At 39.6% G+C, this 19,457-nt stretch overlaps 1 protein-coding gene across 1 annotated transcript; it reads right to left on the bottom strand.

Annotated features, from left to right (window-relative positions):
- Nucleotides 1-4,254: 4,254 nt before the first annotated feature.
- sirt2 (sirtuin 2 (silent mating type information regulation 2, homolog) 2) lies at nt 4,255-19,446 on the bottom strand. Its single transcript, XM_084126166.1, has 16 exons — nt 19,273-19,446; nt 19,065-19,111; nt 18,226-18,277; nt 18,038-18,148; nt 17,777-17,818; nt 15,474-15,580; nt 15,312-15,368; nt 10,909-10,977; nt 10,679-10,808; nt 10,509-10,568; nt 10,085-10,140; nt 9,754-9,830; nt 8,019-8,070; nt 7,858-7,925; nt 5,735-5,801; nt 4,255-5,630 (listed from the first exon to the last, which is right to left on the bottom strand). Exons 1-16 carry the CDS (start codon nt 19,280-19,282, stop codon nt 5,496-5,498), a joined length of 1,140 nt encoding a protein of 379 aa, XP_083982292.1. The 5' UTR covers nt 19,283-19,446; the 3' UTR covers nt 4,255-5,495.
- Nucleotides 19,447-19,457: the final 11 nt, after the last annotated feature.

Here is a 19,457-nt window from a genome sequence, read left to right as displayed (position 1 = left end):
CTGCAATCCAGCATGAGCACGTGTCCGGGTAAACTAACCACAAGCATTCATGCCGGCAACACAACGCATATCGCATCTAGCGCCTAGAATCTCGACTCTCTCCCTGAGAATTTTGTGTCGAGGCTTTCTCATGCAATGTAATCTCTTTCTGACCCAACAACCCCTTCACGAGTTCACACTTACATAGAGTAAAGGTTTATGTGTATTTGGCATGCTGTCTGAGGGGAATTTGGCCCAAACCTACAAACGTAGTACTCCTCCATCCCAGGTTGGGTTAGGAATAGTAAGAAGTGAGGAGATGGGGTGGTCGAGGGATGCTGGAAAACTGTCATAGAACAGAGGTAAGTCTGCTGTATATATACCTCCTAATGCTAATTGAGTTGACTGGATGAGCTCCTCCCATGATAATTAGGTTAATTATCTGAATGTGCTTCTCCCGAACTTGAAAACATCACATCTTTATCCCACTGAAGAGTCTCGAGATTCCTTTGTAGCATCGCTGTTGTCAGGAAGAGCGCTAGACTGTGCCACCACCATTTGGAATCATGAAAGCGAATTGCGACGCTCCTATACCCAGTTCATCTCCCGCATTCGGGAAGTGTTCAAGCATTCTGAGGGGGGAAAGATGCAGGGGAGATTCTGCTGAGCCTGAAACAAGTACAGAGTTCAGCCACTGACTTCGCTATCGTTCCACATGCTCGCTGCTCAAACTGTGTGGGTTGATGACACTTTAAAGCTTTTGTTTTGTCAAGGGATGAATCCCAACCGCCATGCTGAACTGGCCTGTTGTGATGAGGGCAAATAACGTTGCCATCCGGTTGGACAATTTGATCAGGGCATGTTGACCTTCCAGACACATGCAACCCAGACGCCTGCGATCCCGAACCCATGTAGGTGGGTCGATCTTCTATGTTGGCTGAGGAGCATAAGAGCCCATCTGTGCCTTTACTGTGGACAATCAGGACACCTACTGGCTGTCTGCCCGATTCGTCCCCTAGGAAGGGGTGACACTCGGTGGTGAGTTCGGATTTGTAGGCCAGTTAGAAGTCCCAGTTATATTATATGTTCATGATGAGGCACATTTTCTATCAGCCAATTTAGATTCAGGAGCTGCGGGCAATTTCATAGTTTGGTTGATTCCCTGAATTGCTCTCTTGTTCTTTGTGTTCCTCTACAGTGCTAGAGGGCCGCCCGTTGGGCACGGGCAAGATTCAACACATCACTCCACCCATTTGTCTGCAAGTGGGCCTTCTACACTTTGAGAAGATCCAATTCCTAGTCACTCATTCTCCTGAAAAACTGGTGGTCCTCGTTTTGCCCTGGTTAAGATTTTACAATCCTGAGATTTCTTTCCACCTACTGTCATTTCTATCTCAATCTTCTGGTACAAGCCACTCTCCCTCCAGTAAGCACCACAGCAGTGACCAGTGATGAGAACACTCTGGCCCTGCCCTTCTATTATTCTGATCTCCATGAAGCATTCACCAAGTCTAAGGCCACCCAACTTCCTCCACATCGCTCCTGTGTATGTGCTATTGACGTTTTGCCAAGTACCTCTCCCCTCACGGACGCATATATACCCCCTTTCTGAACCTCAGGCCAAAGCCATGGAGAAGGACATTTCTGAGGCATTGGAGAAAGGCTTCATTCAACCAGGTACCATGCCTCCGCCGGCTTCTTTTTCATGGGAAAGAAGAGCGGGTTTCTCCGTTCCTGCATTGATTATCACCATTAAGTACTATACTATAAGTACACTTTCTTTTACCCCTTGTTCCTGCAGCCTTTAAAACAGATGAAGTTGGTGAAGATTTTCACACAACTAGATCTTTGTAACATGTACAACTTGATCTGCATCCGTGAGGGGGACGAATGGAAGGTTGCCTTTTCCACTTATACAGGGGCACTGTGAACATCTGGTGATGTTGTTCGGGTTATCCAACAGTTCATCTGTCTTCCAGGCCTTTGTCAATGACATCTCCAGAGAATTCCTGGGCAAGTGGGTCATGATCTATATTAGGGGTCTCCAAACTTCATCCTGGAGGGCCACTGTCCTGCAGAGTTTAGCTCCAACTTGCCTAAACACACCTGCCTGGAAGTTTCTAGTATGCCTTGTTTGACCTTGATTAGCTGATTCACCTGTGTTTAATTGGGTTTGGTGCTAAACTTTGCTGGACAGTGGCCCTCCAGGAACAGGATTGGACACCCCTGATCTATATTGCTGATATCCTGATCTACTCCTCTTCCCTTGATAAGCAGGTCCAGCATGTCAGAGCTATTCTACACTGCCTCATTTAACAGCAGTTTTATGCCAAGATACATTTTTTTATTTTTATTTTATTTTTACGTTTTACAAGACCAGAATCTCCTTTTTGGGTTAGATCATCTCTCCTGAGGGTGTAGCCATGGATTCATCTAAGGCAGGGTTCACCAATCTCGGTCCTGGAGGGCCGCTGTCCCTGCAGTGTTTAGCTCCAACCAGCTCCAACACACCTGTTTGAAAGTTGTCTAGTGAGGCCTTGATTAGCTGGTTCAGGTGTGTTTAATTGGGGTTGGAGCTAAACTCTGCAGGACAGCGGCCCTCCAGGACCGAGATTTGTGAACCCTGATCTAAGGCACAAGCCATCCTGGACTGGCCACTGCCCCCATCAGTTAAAGAACTGCAGCATTTCTTGGCTTCGTAAACTTTTTTAGATGCTTCATCTGGGGTTTTAGTTCAGTGGCCGCTCCGCTTACCTCCCTGCTTTGAGGCAAGTGTAAGAAATTTTCGTGAAGTTTACGTTTTTTCAAGTATCTCAAACTACGTTTTACCAGCGCACCTATTTTTCACCATCCTAACCTTGCTCTCTTCTTACTGCTCAAGGTCAATGCTTTTAATTTCAGCGCCGGATCCATGCTCACCCAACGTCACGGTTCACCCACAAGACTCTACCCCAGTGCAGCTCTCTCATGGAAGATGTCGGAGGTACCCATCCCTTGCACCAGATAATTCTCCAAGGGGTTCACTGTTCAACCAGCTCTGGCCATCCAGGAATCCAAGCTACCAGCAGGCTAGTTCAGAACCGGTTTTCCCTCGCCACTGATGTCGCCACGTTACTAATTGCAATGAATGTGCCACATCAAAATATTCCAGACAACTTCCCTCTGGACTCCTTCATCCTCTGCCTACTCTATGTCGTTCTTGGTCTCATATTGCAGTGGATTTCATCACGGACCTACCCTGCTCACAGGGTTTTCAGCCATTTTGACAGTTGTAGACAGATTCTCCAAGGCCTGTCGACTCATCCGCCTTCCCCAAGAATGACCGTTCCAGTTTGTCTTCCACTTCTATGGGCTATAGATCTGGGAAAATTCCTCCGTGCTTACTGGCAGCTGAACCAGACGGACTGGAGTTGCCTCCTTCCTTGGGCGAAACACACTCCGAATTCTCTATTCAAACCTGCTACTGGGACCCACCCCTTCAAATGCATCCTGGGCTTTCAACCTCCACTCTTCCCATGGTCCGGAGAGCCATCAGATGTCCCTGCAGTTGACGATTGGATGCTACGTGGTGAAACCATGTGGAGCCAAGCCCACGTCTATTTGTAACACGGCATCTGTTGACAGAGGGAGCAAGGTCCCAGAGTCGACCAGGTCCCAAATACTCTCCGGATCAGTGGGTGGGGCTGTCGACCAGAGTTCTCCATCTGCAGCTTCCTTGCAGGAACGTCCCAGGTATGTTGATCCTTTCAAAATCATCCGTCAAATTGATCCTGTATCTTTCAAGTTACAACGCCCTATCTCACCCACTTTTCATGTTTCTCTGCTTAAACCAATGAGGGAGGAGAGCTCATAAGACTCACATAAGTTGACATGTACTAGCAAAGTTACTTCTAGTCAGGAGACCATCAAAATAAAGTGTTAGATATTAAATAGACAGTCTACTAATCCTCTAATGACTGGTTGTTGACATGTAGTTGTAAAGTTACTTATATGTCTAAAGTGGACCATCAAAATAAAGTGTTACCTTATTAAGCAATAAATAAGGAGGGGTCGTTCATGAATATATTACTACAACATTAAGAATAAAACAGTGTGCAATGAGAGGTAATGCTATTATGAATATATTATTGCTTATTGCTAACAAACGTACTACACAATAAAATTATTAAGAACACAGTTTTTCATTAAAACATCAAGTAATCAAATTACTAAGGTGTCATCCTTAAGCTAAAAGATATGGACTTGGCACATAAAATAAGGTTAATAGTTGGCATGTGGGTGTTATGTAGTTTTAATGCCTTTTGATAACATCACACCACATGCATACATACAAAACTTGTTCTTGTTTCCTAATAAAGTTGCGTAGGGCTCAATCAGATATGATAGTAATGTTGTAAAACCCTACTGGGCCAACTTCCTCTTACACAACTGAAGCATAGGGTGGATATCATTCCAGACCAATGATAATCATCAGAAGAAGAAGAAAAAAAAAAAAAAAAAAACAGCCAAATGTATTAGAATAGTTTATATACTGCATATATTATTAATAATTCATTAAAAGAAACATTAATTAATTAACCCTTTTAAAAATACAACATTATAGTCTACTAAAGTCTACAAATGATTGCACACAAAAAGAAAAGTCTCATTGACAAGGTACACCCTCATTAAAATTATGTTGAATACCATGAAACCTGTTAAGAATTTACCTCAGACTTAACGCAAATGCATTTCATAACGCAAATAAATGTAAATCTCATTATAGTAGTGCAAAAAAAACAAACTATTGCATCTAAATGGTAAAAAATGTATACAGCATGCTATCATTTGTTGTACAGCTTTTGTACGTTTCTATAAATTCTATTTAATTTAAGTTAAATTTTAGTTAATAATTAAAAACAATGTTAAAAAGGGTAAAAAGTAACACTCAATGCTTAAATTAAAATGTCACAGTGCAAAAAAATCTCCATGGTCCTTAAAGTACGCTTCATTTTCTTTATGTAGAATACATTTTTAGTTAAATGTGACCTCAACATGTTTTCCTGTTTCACCCTTAAATAACTTTTCAAACCAACAGCCAAGTTAGCCTCATTTGACACAACACGCCACATCCCTGCGGCTTCTTTCAGACACATTTGCTTTTGCAAGATTAAACGAGACCTTATGTGATAAAGCCAAGTGTAATGCTTATCAGCTTTAAAAAATTACATTTAAAGCATTATGTTTTTTTTTTTTATAATTGTGTTTCACAAACTGTTTTTGTCAGAGCAGTCTTTTGGCCAAAGCAGAACACCACACTTCTGCTAAAGTATTTGCTGTCTATCTGTCTCACTGTTCCTGTCTGAGCTCTATGTGGTTTCTGTACGATTTCTATAGCATCTATATTGCTATTACAGACAAAACAGCTCAGAGAAACAGAAAAACATGATGGACAGTAGATACGAGAAGGCCAGAGTGGAGTGAATTACGGAGATCGAATAGGACTGCCATGCAAACCCTCTGCATGCTCTGATTGGTTATTCTGTCTTGTCAGCCTTCACAGGCTCCGCCCCAGTGCTTCTGGAGCTCTGATTGGCTTCCTTGTCTTTCTTTTTATCATCTTTGCTGTCAATCAAAGCATGTTCACGCTTCACCATCTCTTCCAGCTCTGCCTGAAACCAAAAAGGTTGACATGCAACAAACAGTTTAAGAAGGGAACATTTTTACTGATTTAAATTAAGTGTCAGATCTGCATGTGAATATTTACTGTATTTACCTTCCAGCCCAGCAGTTCGGCAAGAGCCATGCAGCCGTCATCACAGGTGCTCAGGTGAGCCACATCTCTGTGAACGACCAATAAAACCCCACTTATACATGTACGTGTCTAAATGCTTATTCACACCACCTGCCATTTTAAAAGTTTGGAAATACTTAAGACATTTGATGTTTTTGGTAAATTCAATAGTGGGGGATAATGGAGTACTGTATATATGAGTTGAAGGGGAAAATCTGGAATCTACTGCTGCTTAATGTATATCTAATGAGTGATTATAATCAAGGTTAATATTTTTCCTTCTAAATATCAAATGAGTTTAAAGACATCTCTAGGCTTATGAGATTTTACTTTGTTATAGAAGTTACCAGCGTGATGACTGAAATGTTCTTTTCAGGTAATCTCTAATGTCTGTATTTGATATCTGAATGATATCTTTTCTAGGGTACCCTGACAACTATGGTCATTGAAGTCTATAGTTTAAGGGACCATTTCTCAGTTAAAGCTTTACTTTACGGTGTTATTTTAAAGTGTCCTCTCCTTGAGAGAAAGAACGCATTATCTTGATGTTTTGAGAAGACTCTCCTGTTTATAGTTAGAGCCTGGCCAAATCCAAGCTTGAAGAAGCTGTGTGTCGGTGTGTGTGTTCCTGGTTACAGGTTAAGAAACAAATCAACTGCATTATTGGAAATGACTGAGTTGTTGTTCTGGATATGTTGGCACCCAGCAACCCAGATCTGAGACCTGGAAGGTCACGACGTGCCTAACTTCAGGGTCCGAGTGTCAGCTGCATAATCGATGGAGTTATGATTCAGTCTATCTGTATATGTGTGGAAAATGACTGTTTATCGATTTCTTAGCCAATGAGAATCATTCAACCTGAAGCAAGGACGTTGCTTAGACCTTGGTGTAGGGTATAACTGCTGTGATCTTTGTAACTGTAAACGGGGCGGCCTATGAACTCCTGTGTGAGTCTTGAAGCTGACTTCAGCTGATGAAACTGCAAACTATCTTCAGTAAAACTTTTCTTTAATTTATTATAATTCTGACTCTTGTCTTAATTGCTAACAAACGTACTACACAATAAAATTATTAAGGACACAGTTTTTCATTAAAACATAAATTCCAGGAGCTAAATTCCTGGTTCTGGGTCTTTGACTGTTAATGCCCTTACAGAGTTATTTGTCACATGCCATTTGTGCCTGTATTTCATAAAGTCCTTTTTTTTTTATCATATCAAAGGTTAATGCTGCACTGAAGAAATCATATTTTTCCTCACATCAAGCACAATTCCAATTTTGTGGTCAATTTTCAATAGCTAATTCTATATTACAGATAAAAAAATAATTTATTTTTTCCTGAAATAAAACTGATAATAAATCATTCAAAAATTATTTTGCATTAACAGAGCTAAATTGATCAAATAATGTAACTAAGTTCAATATCCTATTATATCAATAGTAAATCCTAGGAACACACATAGCACAGTTTTGAGACAATTAACTATATATTGCACCTGCTTAAATTCAGTATCATGTCATGAATAGTGTGAATAGTTTGTTACACTGTAAAATCTAATTAGTTAAACTTACTTAAAAAAAGCATGCAAACCGAATGCCTTAGAAGACTAAGTAAAGTGAAATAGGAATATGTTGTACCATAATGGTGAGTTCCAACAAAGACATGTTAGGAAAATCAACATCAATTTATGAAGTCAGCTTATGTGATGTTCTCTCAAATTTTTCAGTTGTATTGACAATTCAACATTTAAGATGACTTTGGGAAATCCGTGAATGCAAAAGAGAAAAATAACAGCAGAAGTGGAGGAAATGAGCGGAAGTCTATTAAGAATTTTTTTTTTTTGCCTGACAAAATGGCACTCAAACCAATCAATTAATCTTAACTTGCTTTTTTTTGTGGGGGTAAACAAGGAATAGTATGTGAATAGTACAGATAAGAAGATTTTTACAATTAAGTTTAGACAGTAAGTTAACTAAAAAGTGTTAGTTTGAACACCTGTTGGATTTTACATTGTACTTGTTTTGTCCAGCACTTCACAATGCTCTTTGTGTGAACAGACCTCAAGAAGACACGCTGTTTAACATGACAATACTTGGAGGCCTCACCTGTAGGCTTTATCTGAGTCAAAGTCCATTCCTCCTCCAAAAGCGAACAACCCCATGCCAAATTCCGACTGTAGGAGAAAGACACGTAATGCAAGAATGTAATTATAAAACGAATTTGTTTCATTCAAATGTTTATTAGAATTAGATTAGCAATTACAGACCTGTCCGGTTTTCTCCATATTGATGAGCAGTCTAGGACAGCTGTTTGACACTCTGCAGATAAGACAATAAACATCTGCAGATTTGCACAAAATTCAATTTTTTGATGCGATGCGCTAGCCTGGCTCCACCCTCCTACGTTCTTCCGCTCAATTTTCATTTTCCTTCAGTACTCCGTCTGGGTTTGAGGTATATTCGTGGGCTTTCTCAGGCCAAATTTTTACTGGTCCAATCAGTGAACAGAGGGAGTGGCTGAGAGCGATGACGTTGAGGTCGTGCGCTAGTTTGAGTTGTAGGTCTACGTCACGACCAAACGTTAGTGATTGGTTATGGCAGATCCAGAGTGGCTCTGGGCAGATTCAATAGTTTTAAACTTCAGCAGAGTACCCGTCTTTAAAGGGACACTTCACCCATTTGCATTAAGCTTTGCATTGTTAGAAACCCAGTCATACTGTTAAATGGTCGTGCAACACTCTCTCATTTTCCCCTGATACGGGAGAAATCCGTTATTTACCTCTTACACTTCCTCCTACAATGACGCAAAAATCGTCATTTTGCGTCATTGTAGGAGGAAGTGTAAGAGGGGGGGATTTCTGTTGAGACTACAGACCTATTTTTTTACAGTCTATGCTACAGACACTCGTTCCTCATCTTTCCCAGGGGGCGGGACCCGCTCACGCTACAGACCTATTACAGATCAGTGGGTGGGACTTTACTCTCTGAAACTGAAAGCAATATCCTCCATCTTGTTTGAAGCTAAGCTAACAGGCGCTGTGGAGACAGATGTAAAGTTATGACAATAGCGGAGGAGAGTGCTCAATATGATATAGAAGAAGAGGATTTCGGAAGTCTGATGCTTGAATCAGGTGTTTGTGGCTACCTTTACAAGCCGCATTATAGCGAAGAGCAGCCGAGGCAGAAGACCTGCCTGCCGCGGACGAGGAGCCCGGACTGGCTCGAGTTAGGGCGGACTGGTGGCGCCGGTGATCTCACTATGCAACTACGAACCGCTACGAACACAGAGATAGAGTCCGTCTGCGGCAAAGAATTTCAACGATGACAATTTCTCCTGGACGAAATCTCTGAATCAGACGAGGACACGGACGTTTGTGTTGTGAACTATCCTAGTTTCGCACCGCATATGTTCTGACTGAACATCCAGGTACCATGCAATAATTCACCTTTTCGAAAGAAATACAAACGAGGAGTAATGCACTAATGAGTTCGCCAACTAACTAGACATTTTGTGTGAAATGAATTTCAAGCTCTGGTGGTAGCTAGCCTTGTAGACGGAAGAGTGATTTCTCTTATAGGCAGATATGCGCTTTCTGGATTAGTGGGAGTGGCTTGCGGAGCTGTGCAATGTGGTGCATTGTGGGAGTTGTTGTCTTTCATACAAATGCGTCCTGAAGTTATTTTTTGTCTTTCCTCGGTCACGAAGGCACCAAATTCAAAATTTATTTTACATTTCGACTACATATATGACCCACTTTAAATAAAAAACAATGTTCAAATGGGTGGAATGACCCTTTAAGGAAGTTAACGCTTGTCAATGGAGAGTGGCCAGAATCTCTGTACAAATTAAATGTACGAGATTCTGATAGGACCAGGCTAGCGATGAGCATCATTCAATGTTAATTGTTGGAAAAATAAAATTAACCAACATTATTCATTTTAATTTGCATTTAATTTGTGAATTTAATGCACATTAATTCGGATACCTGGAGACATGCTTACCTACTGACTAGTGATGCGAACGGCTGAACCTGTAGGGATGTGCCCAATATGATGAGAAGATCACATCGAGGAAAGTCCTGCGGTACACAGTGGGATGACAGTAAGAGTCGAAGTGAAAATGTGGAACGACTGGCTTTGAGTCAAGTCAAGTCAAGTCATCTTCATTTATATAGTGCTTTTAACAATGTAGATTGTTTCAAAGCAGCTTTACAGAGATAAACGTATAATTTAAGGTAACAGAGATTGTTTTGGCTTTATAGCGGTTCTTTAATAAAGTTATTTTCCAGCTACATTTTCTAGCTTTGACCTTAAAGATGGGCTGAATGCTCACCATTTTCATGGAAGTGAAGAATCGGGCAGGAAGATTCTCCCCAAAAAACACAATATCTAAAAAATGATGAAAAATATATCCACAAAGAGGCTCAAAACCATCAGAATATAAAAAGAGACTAGTCACCAATGAAAGCAATTTAATGACGGAGTGAATATAGGACTGTTCCTCACACTAAACTTGTATGGTATGGTATTTTCATTCCCTATTCAATTTATTTGTATGCTAAAGGGATTCTGCAATATATCTTTTGTGTTTTGTGGAAGAAAGAAAACCATACAGTTTTGTAACAATATGAGAGTAAATAAATGACGACAGAATTATCATTTTTGGGTGAACTATGTCTTGAATCTAAAACTAATTCTAATAAGAAAAAGAAAAGGCTCCAGATATTATTCTTGTTCTTAGAAACGATTGCTCTTACCAGGTTTGACCAGGCTTCCACAGGAATCGCACTTAGGAATATCTTCAGAGAATATTTTATCTGCGAGTCAGAAACATGGAATAAGAATAGTGAAGCGAAACAACATTCCCACATCTCGTTTAAAACTGAAAGCAGAAACCACAGAGACATGTCAGTGTTCAGTCCTGTACCTTTCATCCAGTCCATGGAGTACTCCTTACGACAGAGGAAGCTCACGCAGTGAGAGGTGTGAAATGTGCCATGAGCTTCAATCAGATCCTCGCCTTCCAGACCGGCAACTCTCTCTAGAGTATCGATATTCTGAAAAAAATAACAATAATAATTGTATAATATACATATATTATTGTTTCGCTCACAAAGTAAGTGCGTATTCAATATATGCAGCTGAACACTGTCTTACCTGAGAGTAACAGCGACTCAGTAGGCCTTTGTCCTTCAGCATCTTCATGAAATAGTGACACACTGTGGGCTGGAGAAACCAAAGCGCATGCAACAGTCAAAACTACATTCATCACAGTATTAGATGGGTCATTATTTGTATGTGGTGCCTTTCTGACCTCTTGACATGACAAAGAAGACCATGTAATATGTGTAAAATAATAATAATGAAATGTGTACGCCAACATTTTTTTCAAATGCACATTATACGTCTCCATTTCGTTCGATTTGTTTATTCTATGCTTGCAAATTGAATGACTGGTATTTAAAAAAAAAAACTTATTCCACACTGCTGTCTAAAATTTGATTTTTGGTAAGACTTTACAATAAGGTCTCATTTGTTAACATTAGTTAATGCATTTACTTACATAAACTAAAAATGAGCAATATACACTCACCTAAAGGATTATTAGGAACACCATACTAATACTGTGTTTGACCCCCTTTCGCCTTCAGAACTGCCTTAATTCTATGTGGCATTGATTCAACAAGGTGCTGAAAGCATTCTTTAGAAATGTTGGCCCATATTGATAGGATAGCATCTTGCAGTTGATGGAGATTTGTGGGATGCACATCCAGGGCACGAAGCTCCCGTTCCACCACATCCCAAAGATGCTCTATTGGGTTGAGATCTGGTGACTGTGGGGGCCATTTTAGTACAGTGAATTCATTGTCATGTTCAAGAAACCAATTTGAAATGATTCGAGCTTTGTGACATGGTGCATTATCCTGCTGGAAGTAGCCATCAGAGGATGGGTACATGGTGGTCATAAAGGGATGGACATGGTCAGAAACAATGCTCAGGTAGGCCGTGGCATTTAAACGATGCCCAATTGGCACTAAGGGGCCTAAAGTGTGCCAAGAAAACATGCCCCACACCATTACACCACCACCACCAGCCTGCACAGTGGTAACAAGGCATGATGGATCCATGTTCTCATTCTGTTTACGCCAAATTCTGACTCTACCATCTGAATGTCTCAACAGAAATCGAGACTCATCAGACCAGGCAACATTTTTCCAGTCTTCAACTGTCCAATTTTGGTGAGCTCGTGCAAATTGTAGCCTCTTTTTCCTATTTGTAGTGGAGATGAGTGGTACCCGGTGGGGTCTTCTGCTGTTGTAGCCCATCCGCCTCAAGGTTCTGCGTGTTGTGGCTTCACAAATGCTTTGCTGCATACCTCGGTTGTAACGAGTGGTTATTTCAGTCAAAGTTGCTCTTCTATCAGCTTGAATCAGTCGGCCCATTCTCCTCTGACCTCTAGCATCAACAAGGCATTTTCGCCCACAGGACTGCCGCATACTGGATGTTTTACCCTTTTCACACCATTCTTTGTAAACCCTAGAAATGGTTGTGCGTGAAAATCCCAGTAACTGAGCAGATTGTGAAATACTCAGACCGGCCCGTCTGGCACCAACAACCATGCCACGCTAGCCTGGTTAAAACCAGACCATTCTCAGTAGTAAATGAGTTATGGTCTGGCAAAGCTCCATAGACAAATCATTTCCAAAGGGCCGTCACCAACAGACGTCGCTCAAATGCCTCTGGGCGCAGTTGGATAGACCTAAAACCAATCAGAGCGATCGTCATCGTGTAAAGCCATATGCTGCGTCCCAATTCGGCTAAGTTACACTACGCCATAAAAGTATGTACTCTTTTTGTGAAGAAAAGATATTTACTTTTGAATGTGTAGCAAAAAAGTAGGCAAGCTTTAGGACATACTACTTCGTCATCTTTATCGGACGGATCTGTTGCGTGCATCCTGTCACTTAAACTGCCCTGTCAATCATCGTGTCACAGTTAAAATCCTCTATTAAATCTAATTTAATTCCCTACCGTTTCGGAGAGAAATGTAGTAGCACGTTCATCTGCCAGTGGGTCTTTTATGGAGACTGTCCTCATGTGTTTGCAATTTGAATATAATAATGCATTTAAAAGTTGAACGGACGTCGCTCAAATGCCTCTGGGCGCAATTGGATAGACCTAAAACCAATCAGAGCGATCGTCATTGTGTAAAGCCCGCCTCAACGTTTCTGATTGGTGCCGCGATTTCGACGGCATGGAAATGGGCTTGAATGAGCTCTTTGCCAGACTACTTCTCGAGCAAATCTGAATTTGCCGGAAGTTGTCTGGGTTTTCCCAGGCTAATGCCACGCTCAAAATTGCTTAAATCACCTTTCTTTCCCATTCTGACATTCAGTTTGGAGTTCAGGAGATTGTCTTGACCAGGACCACACCCCTAAATGCATTTAAGCAAGTGCCATGTGATTGGTTGATTAGATAATTGCATTAATGAGAAATTGAAAAGGTGTTCTAATAATCCTTTAGGTGAGTGTATTTTTACAGCATTTATTAGGGCCCAAGCCTAAGGGGTGAAGGGCCCTATTGTTTTCCTATGGCAAACTTTCAGGCACGTTTGGTGCCCTTAACATGCTCAAAAACTCTTGAAACTTTGCACACACGTTGGAATCGTCGGCCATCAGAGCCAGGCCCTAGCACACATGGGCAACCTTTTATATGGTTGTATTTGAGGGGCTCTGTAGTGCACCCCTTTTCATCTACAGCAGGGAACGACAACTGGCGGCCCGCGGGCCAAAACTGGCCCGCTAGCAATATTTTCTGGCCCGCCGGATAATTTTGGAAGTCCTAAATGCTGCACAAAACTCTTCCACTACTTGAGAAAAGCCGTAGTCGCGCGGCGATTTCACCGCCGCATACTGTGTGAAACGCCCATAGGGAATCATGCGGCGCAGGATTACATTTTAAAGTATAACTGTGCGTTCACACCGAACGCGAATAGCGCGTCAAATTCGCGCCTGCCGCGTCTAGTTATACGCTTGACCACTTTGTGTCCATTCGCGCGTCAAAAGAACTCTGGTGTACTTTGGACGGAGCGGGCGGTCTGACTGACAATAGCCCACTCCCGACATCTTTTGACAGCGTATCCGCACTTAATTCTGACCACCTGTACACCTAGCTCTGAGGAGCTGTTTGGTACTGAAACCATTGTCAGTCAACAACATTCTTTTTTTGCAAGGATGTTTGAAATAGTTCGGCAGAAAATAGCCTACTTAAGTTGTCAGTAGGGCAATATGATTTTCGTTTATGTTGCTTAGAAATCTGAGTGATTTGGCTTTGTCCTATTTAATTTATGTTATTTATATTTCATAATTTTTTTCTGTGGCATTTTTTTTCTCTGCTGACAGTAGGCTACAATGTTAAAATAGCCTAATATTTATATTGACACAAACACAATTTTTGTATAGCATTTATAATTATTATAGGCTACTTAATCTCCTTCTTTCCGTTAGAGACATTTGAATGTGAGATTATGGAAACGAGATCTAAATTTTGCAGACCGTCAGGTCGGGAAATAAAGCGGGTGAACACCGAGTGTGTATTTTAAGCGGTTGCTGAATAGAACCTTGTTGGAGCGGGATGGAAAAAAAACAGTCCCGCGCAGACCTCCTTAAACCTTAGGTGTGTAGGCTATGTGTGTGTCCCGAATAAATAATAATAATAAAAAAATTAATAAAGTTCAAAAGTCGGACTGTAAGCGAATGAGGCATTGCTATTCACACCTTTATTAAAATGGCTGTAATCTGTTACCACAATAGTACTTGATCTGTTTAAAATGATTTCCTTGATATATGCCTAAGGTGTTAAATTCAAAATTCAAAATCAAAATTAGTCTAATCCAGTAATTAATTTTTTCTATTTTTGATCTGAGCACAATCAGAAAATCAGAAAACCCCTCGTTATTCTTTTTTTTTTTCATTTTAGTTCAGGAAATAAATAATGGAAAAACAAGTCGTTTTTCATCTTTTTATTTTTGGTTTTAATTTGAAAAAACGATTGAACGAATGATCTACGGACGGTGACGGATCCATCATATTCCGCGATTATAGGCCTATATAAGAGTATTTAATTTGTATCCATAGGCCTACTCTGTGTAGCTGGCCCGCCATCTACTGGCTAAAAAAAATATTGGCCCGCGGCCAAAGTTACTTGCCGACCCCTGATCTACAGTAACCAAACTTCATATATTTATAGATCTCATGGCACCAACTGCTGCAGTAACTGTGGCATATTCAAACAATTTTGATGAAGTTATTTTACATTTACCCACTTTAAATAACTTTTGATTTTAATAATGCTGAGATTAACATTAACTAAGATTAATAAATGCTATAGAAGTTGTTCATTGTTAGTTTAAGTTAACTAATGTAGTTAACTAACGTTAACAAATGAAACCACACTGTAAAGTTTGCAGGATTTTTCCATTTGAAAAACAAAAAAAAAACAAAAAAAACAATTCGAGACAAAAGAGTATAAAAAGAGAAGAGAGAAGATTCATGAACTACCTTAAACTGTCCTGGGTAGAGCTCTCTGGCCAGAGCAAAGAAGGGCTCCGGATGTTTCTGGAAAAAGGGAATGGAAAAAGACTTTGAAATATGGCTCATGTCCTCTTAGATGACAAACAATGAGAGTAAGACAGCAGCATTTCTTCAGAATCACAATCAGACCTTGAAATAGTCGATCTGAAAGATGGCCTCTGGGTAAGGCAGGTTGTACTTCTGTAAATTGGCATATAGACCAGTGCCAGGAGATCGGAAATCTGGGATTCCAGCAGCTAAATTATAAATAATTTACAGGTTAATTAAAGGCACACTATGTAACTTTTTTTGTTCATAATTAACACAATTTAAATAATGAGTCAATACATCATCAGTCCTTCTTCCAAGACGTGTTTTTGTCTTAACCTAATTCCCTATGGTAAGCAATAATAAGTGTTTATATTTTAGACCTGACAGGATGGTTTTTACGGAAAATTGCGAACATGTCACTCGCCCGTGATTGTTTCGTCATATCCGTAAATAGAGAGAAGTTGCTCCGGCTACTTTGACGTGTGTCTGGTGTGGGAGTGGCAGAAGTTAGTTGTTACAAAGAGCGAGAAAGCTTGACATGGATCAGCTAAATCTCCAGCCTCCGGGGAATCACCCGTTTTAAACAAACGCCGAACAGAGGAGAGTCTGCTGGGAAAGAGAGAACGCGACAGAGCTCGTAATAAAACAAGAACCAACATTGGAGATACCCCTTTTCCACCAAAAAAGAACTGGTCCGGAACTGGTGCTGGTTCAAAGTTGGTTCAACTTGCAAACCTTCTCAGAACCTGTTTGTTTTTCCACTGACTAGAGAGCCCAGCGAACAACGTCGTTACGTTACTGTGTACATTGCCATACGTCTTAGCTTTCCCAGAAACGCTTGCGCCAACTTCAAGCATAACAATTACAATGGCGGACTACATCGTCTTTCTGCAAATGTTTCTCCTGGCTTTGCGATCCTATATTGGGGTCAGAAGAAGACGTTTAGAACACATTTGTGCTGCTCGTCTGGATTATTATAGACGGAGGTTACGTTCGAGAAGAAGTTTGACAATAACCCCGCCCCCAGCCCCCCACGTAAGCATGAGTGGTAAAAGAACGGTTCTAGTCCAGCAAAGAGTTGGTGCCGCTTTGGAACCTGGCCGTGAACCGGTTCTTTGGCTGTCGAAACACAAAGAACTGGTTCACGAGTAGGTACCGGCTCTGAACCGGCACCAGCATTGCCTTGGTGGAAAAGGGGTAAGAGATGGCGAGAACTGAGGGATTTGAAATGTTGTAGAAGCGATGCAGAGATGGCATTTTTATTACTCAACAGGTGAGTAAGGTATTTTATTGAACAGATAAACTGCCATATGTATCTCTCTAACGGAGTTCATTGTAAAGCATTAATGGGTAAAGCTACAGTAACGTCTTCAGCTAGCCAGCTTTCCATCTAAACTGGTTATATAATCTCTTAAGCCTAATAGTGAATGTTTTATTAGCAGAAGAATAATATTCATCCACATAGTCACGCAGAGCCGAAGCACAACCAAAACAATGTTCTTCCGCAAAATGCATGCAGTTTTGATTTTTAACCACTAGAGGGTCAAATGTTACATAGTGTACCTTTAATAAAAAAAAGTCATTAATAAAGTCAATAATAATACATTTAAAATTAAAATAGCGTGACCTCAAATAATTTGCTTCTACAGAATATATTCATGCAGCTCTGGAAAAAATAAGACCACTGCAAAATGATCAGTGTATCTGGATTTACTATTTATACAGAGATTGTATTTATTTGAGTACATTTTTTTTTTAATTGTTTTATTCTATAAACTACTATATATACTATACTATATATACTATACTATATATTTATATATATATATACTGACTTCACAATTGTCTTTTTAGATTTGCTTTACAGAAGAAGTGAAGTTTTTTTGTGTCATTGAATCATTATTTTCTTGTTGATCATTGTAAAGCTATACAATCTCTATTGTATAAAGTGCTATATATAAATAAAGGTTAACTTAACTTGGCTTGCTTTCTTTGCATTATTTATATAGTCTGGCATCTTTTTTTGTTATTTTGACCAATTGTTATTTTCTCAAATAAATGCTCTAAATCACAATATTTTATTTGAAATTGGAAAGAAATGCTATCAGTAGTTTATAGAATAAAACAAAAATGCTGATTTTACTAAAACACATTCAGAGAAACCAATAATAAAATACAGCAGCAGAAAATAAAAGTATTATAGCCTGTTTAATTCTAAGGATCAGTGTTAGGAAATCTAAAGGTCTAAAAAAACTCAATTATGACTGTTTTTAATCAAGAAAATTTGGCCAGAGGTTATAAAAGGGCTCTGTCATTATAACAGGTCTTAAAAATATGATCTATTTAAAAATAGCTATGCTTAATTTAAGAAAATTGTATTTTATGATAAGATATTTACTTACATGTAGATATTCCAGCTCCAACCATGCAGATAATGTTCTTGCCTGTTGACACAGACAGACACATCAAACTTCCCGAACAACCGACTCCTCAAACAGAGCCATATTTTCACAGCACCAGTGTTTACACTGTTCAGGAAGACAACCTTCAGTTGGCTTTCTTATAGTTGGCTGTACATATTGAATGGAATATAATAGAGTATTTTAACATTGAAAAAATGACACACTTCACACCTACCACCCTCATCTGAGAAGTCAACTCACATTTGTCACTCAGGATGTAGCGGGCGACCCCATCCAGGGTCAGCTCATCCAAGACTTTCTCTCCAGGACTCAGGCCAAGGGTCCGCGAGAAGAGACTGCGCAGGAAATCCACTGAAAAACATCGAACTTTAGCTAAGATCACATGAGCTCTTTAGATGTACTTAAGGGATAAATTCCTTGACACATACTCTCAGTGTCTCCTGAAGCTTCGCCCTCGTCACTGCTGTCGTCAGACTGACCCTGCAAAAAAGAGTTACAAAAAGAATTACAGAGATTACCAATCCACTCCAATAATAGAAAACAACACTCACTATTAAAAAATGTCTTAATAATATATGAGGAGTAAGAAATAAAGTGTGAACTGTACATGGTGGATGTTTGCTAAATTGACATGTTTGTCTAACATATTAATCTCCTATATATACACACACGTTTTGTGAAAGAATAAACACTAGAAAAATATGATTGATATAATAATATATGGCTGAATATTGGCATTGGTTGATTATGATGCTGGCATGATTAACAGATGTATTAGTTCCATTCATGTGTTTCAAATTCTATTGGCAGCTTTTCAATTTAATTTTTTTAGTACATATTGTGTAAAACAAACCTTTTTATTAATTAAATTAATTAATTTTTTTTTTTTTACTATTTTATTTTTACTTAACTTTTAACCACTGAAAAATATAGGCCAATAATAATGTTGATATTTATAGTAATAATAATAATAATACTGTAGCACTACCATGGTAAAGTGATGGCACAAAATGGTAATACCATGGTATTTTGATAAATACTTCAGAGCACTTCAAAGTACCATGTATTTCCAAGGTCCAAAAAAAAGGGGGTTTAGCTTTTTAAAAGGCCCAAATTACATGTTATTAGTAAGGTAAATGTCCTTGATTAGTATAATGATGTTTTTAGAGTCGTGTGCCAGGTATAATGAACATATTTTGTTTAATAAATACAAACATTCATCTCTATCATAAAAACAACTCATGGTTGTAACGTTATCTTTATTTACCTCGAGATCTGGTGTCTCAGCCTCCTCTTCTGCCCTTTTAGAAACCTCTACAGGACACAATAAATCATATCACACTGATGTGACTATCATAATAACAAATATCAATCACACAAACAGCGAAAAACTTCCAATGCACACTTAGCTTTCTCTTTTGCTAAAGGCTAACTGGATCTGACAACACCCAAATACAAAGGCATAATTATATTACCTTCAGACATCTATCCGCTTTCAAACAGTACTATACAATTCCAAAACACATAAAGTTAAGAGATGACAGCACTGTTTTTATTAAAGGGACAATTGCTTGTGTGCGTCGCTAATATTTCTTTAGGTGGCTTGGCTAATGTTGATAGTAAATGTTTAATATGGCACATATAGAGTTATTCCTCAAGG

Source organism: Abramis brama (assembly GCF_963993115.1).
Source record: "Abramis brama genome assembly, chromosome: 10".
Classification (NCBI taxonomy): Eukaryota; Metazoa; Chordata; class Actinopteri; order Cypriniformes; family Leuciscidae; genus Abramis; species Abramis brama.
The sequence above is the reverse complement of the archived record's forward strand: the minus strand, read 5'-3'. Positions and strand labels throughout refer to the sequence as shown.